Below are 10537 nucleotides of genomic sequence, written 5' to 3' on the forward strand. Positions count from 1 at the left end.
TAAGTCGCGTGTCAAGATGAAACTATTCCCACCTAGGAATCCTTTTAGTGAGATTTGTTTAAACTGATTACGTAGGCACGTAGAACTATCCCTGCACTGACGCTGGTTGGTCATGTAAATAAACTCAAGCCGTCTTTTTATATCGTTTTGCAATAGGCCATTGTACGTACAAGGCCCATGTGATACATTGGATAATCACATTTCTGAATTTCTGAAAATAACTGTAGGCCTATGGCAATTATTAACATATTGGGATGTTAAATCACTCCAACGAAGATTCGGAGGAGGAGGGAGAGAGATGGAGGAAGAGCGAAATATGTTTCTATTGTGACAATTTTTTTCTCTGGTTTCATACCAGGTAGGCTATGTGTTCTAAGTTATCATTTAGCATTTCCAAATACTCATATTTATATTGCCAAAAAAATACGCTATAAAAACATAAATATGAGTCCTATTTTACATTTATTTACATCGTCTTCTGATTTTTTCGGGGCGCTTTGTACTGTATCAGGGCGACTGTTGAGATTTATCTTTACACTAGATGGCGCTCTAGGTATTTTGGATACAGTTTTACTTTAAGTGGTTTGACCATTTCATCATCATATTGCGACATCATCTGCAGCTACCGCGGGAATGTAGTTTTTAACAGTGACAACGCCAAATAGGTGTTGTTTACATAGTCAAATATTTTTGTACGAACAATGAATTGTAAGTGTCATTTTGTTCGGTCGAGATCCATCTCACCGGTTATTTCATATGTCTGATATTATGGACATATTTGGGCGTTTTGTTGTGAAATTGCTTTTCCGGGGTGCTAGCCAGTCAGCTAAATTACTCAACTAGTGTCACTTCAGGGAAATGTGTTTCTTGTGACACAACGGAAACATAATTTCTCAGTGGTTCACAACCCCAAGAGTTTGTCCTTTATTGTCCTGTTAATCGAAGGCCCGTCTTATACAGGATTCCTTCAGAATTTGGCCTGCATTCGAAGTCGCGATGCTGAACGTCCCATCCCAGTCGTTCCCTGCAGCCAGCTCTCAGCAGCGTGTTGCTCCAGCCGGTCAGTCCGGCAGGAACAAGGTACTGTACCGGTAGTTGACGACATGATTGTTGTGTGAGAGTCATGCCTTTATATAATACATAATGTTGATGTTCCATCAATGGGCTAGACTATTGTGGTCCTACTATGTGAATGTTCTGTGCTGTAGTCCAATTTTATATTGAGTTAGAAGACTCTGTCTACAAAGTCAACCTTAAATTGATTGACATCATGCCACACCACTTTACTCTTTACTGAAGTGTAAGTGTAAGGCTGTGTTATCATGATACCACCTTTTCTGACTGGGAGGGGTATTCTTCCATGTTGTTTCAGGTAGCATTGAAGCCTGGCCACAGTCTGATGGACTGGATCCGTGTGGCTAAGAGTGGCCGGGACCTGACAGGGCTGAGAGGTAGACTCATAGACGTCACAGAGGAGGAGCTGCAAAAACACAGCACACGGGACGACTGTTGGACCTGCATACGAGGTTACACAAGCTAGCCCTATACTTTACACACACACACACACACACACACAACACTGGTCCTGGCGTTTTGCAGGTTTTTGTTTAAGCCCAGTAGTAACACACTAGATTTAACTAATCAAGAGCTCAATGCCTCTCCGGGGCTAGAGTTGGAGAAACTGGGTTATTACTTAAATTGTTCAGGAAAATAAATGTGAAAAGTACACATACACACACACAGTAGCCGCATACTATCTGTACACAATTCTTCTCTCCACCTTCCATAGTCCTAATGAGTGATTCCTCACGAAACCCAGACAAAACAAATGCCATGATTTGGGGGATTTCTACGAAATGTAATCCATAGAATAGTCCTTTCAAGGAAAGATTGTATTTGATATTTGTATCTAAAAGCATGATTGAGAAATAGTTAATCAAAGGTGGCATATTTATTACATTTTGCCTTGCCCAGGCCTCCTTTAATAGCCAATAATGTTTAACCTGTCGATGCTGCAATACAAAGCAAAAATGTGTTTCATATGAAGCTTTACCACTTGCTCTGTAATATGAGTAGTATTTTGATTTCACAAAAAAATGTCTTATATTAATTATTATTTAATCATACAACATGAATATAGAAAATGTGTTTAAAAATGCAATATATTGTTGAACATTATATACTCTACAGGCATATCAAAGTTCCAGACTGGGATCTCTGCTAGTTTTAAAGTTATGGCCCTTTAAAAATGTGTTTTTGCCATAGTTCAGCATTGTAACCAATCACAGCCCTCCTTTTACTTGTATCATTGCACATCCTGCAAATCACAATTTTTTATCAATTTTCACATTCACTCTTTTGTTAATGCTTAAAAATTGTAGCAGAGATCCCACTCTTGAACTTAGCTAAGCCTGTAGAGTATATTATGTTCAACCATATATTAAAACATTTGCCAATTTCAATATCATGTTTATATTTTTCAATATTCATAAGTTAATGTAAAGAAAAAGTTATTGAAATAAAAATACTACTCATATTACAGAGAAGGCAGTATAGCTTCATATGACACCAATGTTTGTTTTGTAGCACCTACAGATTAACCACTAATCTTAAAGGAGGCCTAAATTAGGACAAAATGTCATAATATGCCAACCTTGATAAATCATTTCTCAATTATGGTTTTAAATACAAATGTCAAGTCTATGTCAACAATCCTTCCTCCAAAGGACTATTAGAGTGCATTTTGTTACGTTACAGCCTTATTCTAAAATGGATTACATTGTTTTTTCCCCTCATCAATCTACACACAATGCCTCATAATGACAGTGAAATAGGTTTGAAGAAATGTTTGCAAATGTATAAAAAATATATTATTTAAATAAGTATTCAGACCCTTTCCTATGAGGCTCACAATTGAGCTCGGGTGCATCCTGTTTCCATTGATCATCCTTGAGATGTTTCTACAATTTGATTGGAGTCAACCTGTGGTAAATTCAATTGATTGGACATGATTTGGAAAGGCACACACCTGTCTATATAAGGTCCCACAGTTGACAATGCATGTCAGAGACAAAACCAAGCCATGAGGTCGAAAGAAATTGTCTGTGGAACTCCGAGACAGGATTGTGTCGAGGCACAGATCTGGGGATTGGTACCCGCAAAAAGTCTGCTGCATTGAATGTCCCCAAGAACACAGTGGCCTCCATCATTCTTAAACGGAAGAAGTTTGGAACCACCAAGACTCTACCTACAGCTGATCGTCCGGCCAAACTAAGCAATCGGGGGGGAAGGGCCTTGGTCACCTCCTTCACCAAGAACCTGATGGTCACTCTGACAGAGCTCCAGAGTTCCTCGGTGGAGATGGGAGAACCTTCCAGAAGGACAACCATCTCATCAGCACTCCACCAATCAGGCAATTATTGTAGAGTGGCCAGACGGAAGCCACTCCTCAGTAAAAAGCACATGACAGGCCACTTGGTGTTTGCCAAAAGGCACCTAAAGGACTCTGACCATGAGAAACAAGATTCTCTGGTCTGATGAAACCAAGATTGAACTCTTTGGAGTTCTGGAGGAAACCTGACACCATCCCTACGGTGAAGCATGGTGGTGGCAGCATCATGCTGTGGGGATGTTTTTCAGCGGCAGGGACTGGGAGACTAGTCAGGATCAAGGAAAAGATGAATGGAGCAAAGAGAGATCCTTGAGGAAAACCTGCTCCAGAGCGCTCAGGACTTCAGACTGGGGCAAAGGTTGACCTTCCAACAGGACAAAGACCCTAAGCACACAGCCAAGACAACGCAGGAATGGCTTCGGGACAAGTCTCTGAATGTCCTTGAGTAGCCCAGCCAGAGCCCGGACTTGAACTCTATCGAACATCTCTGGAGAGACCTGAAAATAGCTGTGCAGCGGCGCTCCCCATCCAACCTGACAGAGCTTGAGAATCCAACCTGCAGAGAAGAATGGGAGAAACTCCCCAAATACAGGTGTGCCAAGCTTGTAGCGTCATACCAAAGAAGACTCAAGGCGCTTCAACAAAGTACTGAGTAAAGGGTCTGAATACTTATGTAAATGTGATATTTCAGTTTTGTATTTGTAATACATTTGCAAACATTTCTACAAACCTGTTTTTGCTTTGTAATTATCTGGTATTGTGTGTAGATTGATTAGGGAAAAAAACATGTAATCCATTTTAAAATAAGGCTGTAACGTAACAAAATGTGGAAAAAGTCAAGGGGTCTGAATACTTTCCGAAAGCACTGTATATGGATTAAATAGAGTGAAAACCCCCAAAATCATGGTCTTTTTTTGTCTGGGTTTCGTGAGGAATCACTTTCGGAAGGAATCTAACACATTTCATCCTCTCATTTCCACATGTGCGTCATTGAGATTAAATGCACTCATTGGTAGTCATGGAGTGGGTTCATTTGTCAAAGGACATTGAGTAATAAAGCTTAATTGAATTTGCTGTGAAGGAAGATTATGCAGGCTTTAGTGACTAGGACTCTGTCCACTTCTTCTGATTCAGAGCAGAACAGGGGCGCCCTCCCTCCCGCTGTATGCCTCTCTTTCTCTCTTCCCTCCCTATACCTCTCTCTCTTACCCAAACTCATACACTCACATATGCTTGGCATACAGCAATCATTTTTTATGACTTATTTGATAACCAGTCCTTAAAACAACAAATAACAGCACCCAGCAGCAGCATTAGGTTGTAGAGAAGAAATGTGGAATTACACAACCGTATGCTGATAACATTATCATCATGTCTCATTGTTATTCATGTTTTCAGATTTGTTGATCAGCACTCCCATAGGGATGTGTGATGAAGGCATTAGCCAACCAATTTAATATCAGTAGGCTATAAGACAGTAATTGGCGATTATATACACAAATGAAGGTTCCCTGTGGTGTCCATACCTTCTCCTCTCATACACAGTGTTTTCCTTGAGACTGTGTCTGTTTTCAGGGTCAGTAACTCACCTGGCTACAGCGTGGCCATGTCCTTATGTTGGGAGGAAAATGTTGTGTTTGTTGGGATAATATCTTTGAGTAGGGCATGTGTCTTTATGTTCTGAGAAGGATTTCTATAGAAAGCATTGGAGGCTGTGCACAGCTTTCAACTCCCCCTCAACACCATACATTACAATGTGTATAGTTCCATCATAGTTTAATCATTCATAACCATTCATAACCATTTCTTTGAATGTATTTGCTGAATTCACTGTTATATTTGTCGGTGTGAGTGGGCCCACATACACGAGTTAGCCCTAATATACAGATATTTAATACATGTTTTATTGTGAATTGCTTATTTAGCAATTCACAATAAAAAATGTATTGTGAATTTTGTGAGTATTTTGTGAATAAATACTATTATTTATTGTGTGTGTCTCAGGCATGGTTTATAATGTGAGCCCCTACATGGATTTCCACCCTGGAGGAGAAGAGGAACTGATGAAGGCAGCTGGGATAGACGGAACAGACCTTTTTGACCAGGTCAGCTCTCATTGGACTTTCCCGAGTTAAAGGACTACCTTGGAAGTTCACATGTTAAAACACACAAGTTCAAAACATTAACGCACATAATGTGTGTTATGATGCCGTGCGTGTTTAAGCTCTCTTGCTCACTTTCTCCCTGTCTGCCTTTGTCCCTGAATCTGTGGCCATATGAGCAGGTCCACCGGTGGGTGAACTATGAGTCCATGTTAAAGGAGTGTMTGGTAGGGAGGATGGCTGTGAAGGCCAGCACTGCTCTCAAAGGTACAGTAACAATCCCTCTCTCCCAGGACTTTAATGCACCGTATTCTCTCTTTCATGCAGGATGTTTTTTGACCCTTTCTAATTTGTCTCTACAGCTCAGTCTGTGATAAAGGACAGCATCACTCATTTAAATGGTAATGTACAAAATAACAATAAGAATAATGCACTAAAAACCCTGTGATTGTTCTGTACTGTTTGTGTGTGGGTGTTCTATATCCTGTGTGGCTGAAATCAGAGTCCTTACTCTTGTCTCTCTCTCTCCTCAGGTCTAGCCCCCCCTCCTCCGCCCACCTCCATGCTCCCTCCTGCTTTCCTCACCCCTCCCTCACCCTCCTCATCACTGCAACCCTCAGCCGCCCYGCCACCAACCCAACCCAAAGACGCYCGGCCCAGGTACGCTCACAAAACAACAAGAACAACTGYTATGATATTGAGAATGGTGACAGACTGGATGATGTGAGGTGTGATAGATAGATGTGAGAAGGTAATGAACATACTGTATCTGTACATTGTTTTTTTTTAGGTATGACTGGTTTCAAACTGATGTCACAGTCGATATTGTGGTTTACACTAAACGGAAGGTAAACATCCCCACTTTGCAATTTTTAAATGGCAAGATTTGAGTGAAATGTGAGCCAGAACGTGCAGTAATTGTTCTTTAACCTCACCCCCCCACCCCTCTTTTCTCTCCCCTCTTTCCTTCTTCTCCCTTATTTTCTCTCCTCTCTTTTACCCCCTCCTATCTCAGCTCCCCAGCTCTGGCTGTACCATAGTTGACCTGCAAGATGGTGTTCTACGGGTGGAAGTTCTTCTGGGGAAAATGTCCTACATGCTGCGTCAACGTAAGTCGCAGCTTCCTTTGACTGTCCACTATGCCAGGGAGCTGTTTTCTGACATGAGTTGTCATAGCCGCCTCTTTCAATCCCCTTTCTTTTATCCATCTATTACAGCCATACTCTCTCTCTTTCTCCCTAACCTTCCTGTACTAGGGGTGTGAACGTTTAAACCAAATTGGCATTGTTAACCGAAAAACTGTTTACTATTATATATTTTTCTTATTTCCTCCCATAAAATGTAAATCACAGTGCAGTTATCACAACTAGCACTAACAGGTCCCGATCATCATCATCATAAAGGGAACATGCCTAACGCAACAATGCTGTAACGTTAGTAGGAGGAGATATGCATCTTTCAAATGATTTGCCACGGATATAAAGCGCTCTGAACTTCGACGTTAACAGTTGGGAAAATGACAGGGACGTGACAGCAGCGAAGTCCTGTATGGCAATACTTTGAGAAGTTAAATGAGAAGGTGATGAAACGCAAACTTTGCGAGGTAGAATTGAGCTACAGTGGCAGTACAGGTGCAATGCAATCTGAAAGGGAGGCACCTTGACACCCAGACCGTTGCTGGCAGCAGCAGCGCAGGCCCCCAACAACAGACATTAGACAGGCTCTTCAGTCTTCACACGAAAGAAGTGCGATAAGGGACGGAGTGAGAAAGTTACAGCTCTGATTACAGAAATGATTGCAGTTGATATGCAGCCATTTTCAATGGTGGAGGATGTCGGCTTCAATGCCCTAATGGCATATCTAGAACCAGACTACAAGATGCCATATCGAACAACCGTGATGGCCCAGATGGAGAAATTGTACAATGATTGCTCTGCAAGTACAAAACGCGAGCTCTCAAAGTCAAACACCTCATACGTTGCGTTAACAACATCAAATCAACGTTTATTGGTCGCGTCCACAGATTTGCAGATGTTATCACAGATGCAGCGAAATACATTGTTGGACATCTATGAACAGGCGGTCTTMCATCATCACTGCAACGAAACATCACATTGATGAGAAGTGGGACATAAGGTAGGGATGGGCGGTATGCCATATTTTACCAAATACCGGTATTGATGCACGAACGGTTTGAATTTTTACTTTACCTTCTATAACGATATTTCAATGTTTGGTTTGTTAAATGTAATTGGAAACTCCGGCGTGTGTAATGTCAGTTTTGGTAGTTTTCTACTTGAGTCATCTTTCTCCCTCTCCTCCTGATGCATACCGCTTCCCACACCAAGCCCTGACCCCTGTCACTCAAGGAGAGAGCAGTTGCTCGACCACGTGAGTCACGAGAACTTTCTTGCCATTCACTCTGCTGTCTGCATGGTCAGATGGATGTAACAAGATATTGGTGAAAACGATGCTGCTTTTCACAAGCATTCTATAATTACACAATTAGTTTGTGTATCTTACTGTCTGCAAACTACTGTCTGCTAGTTTTGTCTTTTCTTAGCAAGCTTTGACTAAAATAAATTGTGTTAACCGCTAATGCTAATTGCAAACGTTATCTAGCTTGCTCAATTTACTAAGAGTCAGAGCAAACGCTATACAGCCTGGTACCAGTAGTAAAAATAACGTTTGATGCTGGAGCTCCAAGGCATGCGTTGAAATCGCTAAGCAGTGTACTAGGAAGTCATTTACTGGAATTAGCTTTGTTTCCCCATCACTAGGTACCAGTGCTGGTGTAGGCCTAGATAAGCATGTTGTTTGTGCAACAGTATCTTCTAACTCAGAGATGAATAGGTGAAGCATGAATATGTTAGCTAGCTACATTAGGTAAAACAACTGTGACGCACTCTTTTCACGCCACTTCGATACAGCTACGGCCAGATGTGATTTTCTTTGCAGGTTAGGTTTGCAGGTTAGGAGAGTGTTTTTCCTAACCCTTTTCCTAACCTTAACCTCAGTCTCCTAACCTGCTGCATGAATTATCCTAATCTGCTGCGTAAGTTCTCCTAACCTGCTGCGAAAAAGTAACTTCTGGTCGTAGATGTATCGAAGTGGCATGAAAAGAGTGTTTCTCGTGAAGAGGACATGACAAAGCATGTTCCCCCATCAGGTAACTCAGGAAACGAAAAAGATTTGGCATGGGTCCTGAGATCCTCCAAAGGTTCCACAGCTGCAACATCGAGAGCATCCTGACTGGTTGCATCACTGCCTGGTACGGCAATTGCTCGGCCAGCAGCATACCACCTGAGCCAGCAGCATACCACCCTGCATACCACTGCTGGCTTGCTTCTGAAGCTAAGCAGGGTTGGTCCTGGTCAGTCCCTGGATGGGAGACCAGGTGCTGCTGGAAGTGGTGTTGGAGGGCTAGTAGGAGGCACTCTTTTCTCTGGTCTAAAAAAATATCCCAATACCCCATTGCCCCTGCCCTGTGTAGGGTGCTGTCTTTCGGATGGGACGTTAAACGGGTGTCCTGACTGAGGTCATTAAAGATCCCATGACACTTATTGTAAGAGTAGGGGTGTTAATCCTGGTGTCCTGGCTAAATTCCCAATCTGGCCCTCAAACCATCACAGTCACCTAATAATCCCCAGTTTACAATTGGCTCATTCATCCCCCTCCTCTCCCCTGTAACTATTCCCCAGGTCGTTGCTGTAAATGAGATTGTGTTCTCAGTCAATTTACCTGGTAAAATAACAGATAAATAAAAAAATAAAAATAAATTGCTTGTCCTCTGACCACAAGGCACTACAGAGGGTAGTGCGTACGGCCCAGTACATCACTGGGGCTAAGCTGCCTGCCTTCCAGGACCTCTACACCAGGCGGTGTCAGAGGAAGGCCCTAAAAATTGTCAAGACCCCAGCCACCCCAGTCATAGACTGTTCTCTCTGCTACCGCATGGCAAGCGGTACCGGAGTGCCAAGTCTAGGACAAAAAGGCTTCTCAACAGTTTTTACCCCCAAGCCATAAGACTCCTGAACAGGTAATCAAATGGCTACCCGGACTATTTGCGTTGTGTGCCCCCCCAGCCCCAAACCCTCTTTTTACGCTGCTGCTACTCTCTGTTTATCATATATGCATAGTCACTTTAACAATACATTAATGTACATACTACCTCAATTGGGCCGACCAACCAGTGCTCCCGCACGTTGGCTAACCGGGCTATCTGCATTGTGCATTTTGACCATATTATGCAGCCTTGCATGGCACAGTGTGGAAATTATAACAAAAGAATAGTATAAAACAATCAGAATGGAGAAAGCCCCATTGAAATCCCTTATAATTTGTGTTGCCACCCTAGGATCACTCGCTACTCTTAAAGCATATTTAGAACTTTTATTATTAAAAAACATAAAATACCTTCATACCGTCAAAAATGTGATATGATATTTTGGCCATATCGCCCAGCCCTGAAAGGAAGTCCCATGTACTGACCACTGAGAACATGGAGGCACACAGCAAAGATCCTAAAAATGGCATGAACTACCATTGTTGCTGAGTGGGTGCCGCAGTATGGTGAGGGCTGTATGGTAGCTACAGAGGAGAACAACTGCCACCTCGCATTGAGGATTTCAAGTTAAAGGCCAACCGTGATATTGTAGGCATTGTTTCCAGAAAACAGGATCCCCCATTATAGCGAATGGGGAAATGGCGATATCAATATTCATGGTTATATTAAAAAATAACTGAACACGACCATGGTACCAATAATTGATCCTATTTCACCAGATATATGTCCTTGAACCGATTACTTTAAAATCGCACACAGACGAGTTAGAAGGATCATTTACAGTTGAAGTCAGAAGTTTACATACACCTTAGCCAAATACATTTAAGCTCAGTTTTTCACAATTTCTGACATTTTATCCTAGTAAAAATTCCCTGTCTTAGGACAGTTAGGGTCACCACTTTATTTTAAGAATGTGAAATGTCAGAATAATAGTAGAGAGAATGATTTATTTCAGCTTTTATTTCTTTCATCACATTC

General features: G+C 41.9%; 1 protein-coding gene across 1 annotated transcript in view; it reads left to right on the forward strand.

Moving 5' to 3' along the window:
* Window positions 1-617: 617 nt before the first annotated feature.
* The window catches only part of LOC112075689 (cytochrome b5 reductase 4-like), a 19059-nt gene continuing 9139 nt past the window's right edge, over window positions 618-10537 (forward strand). Inside the window, exons 1-9 of the mRNA XM_070441024.1 lie at window positions 618-708; window positions 961-1080; window positions 1373-1526; window positions 5396-5496; window positions 5676-5760; window positions 5856-5894; window positions 6027-6153; window positions 6284-6341; window positions 6509-6602. Of these exons, the coding sequence (XP_070297125.1) occupies window positions 997-1080; window positions 1373-1526; window positions 5396-5496; window positions 5676-5760; window positions 5856-5894; window positions 6027-6153; window positions 6284-6341; window positions 6509-6602 (742 nt within the window). The 5' untranslated portion in view covers window positions 618-708; window positions 961-996. The remainder of the gene's footprint in view (window positions 709-960; window positions 1081-1372; window positions 1527-5395; window positions 5497-5675; window positions 5761-5855; window positions 5895-6026; window positions 6154-6283; window positions 6342-6508; window positions 6603-10537) is intronic.

This window comes from Salvelinus sp. IW2-2015, unplaced genomic scaffold (genome assembly GCF_002910315.2).
Source record: "Salvelinus sp. IW2-2015 unplaced genomic scaffold, ASM291031v2 Un_scaffold3339, whole genome shotgun sequence".
NCBI classification, from domain to species: domain Eukaryota; kingdom Metazoa; phylum Chordata; class Actinopteri; order Salmoniformes; family Salmonidae; genus Salvelinus; species Salvelinus sp. IW2-2015.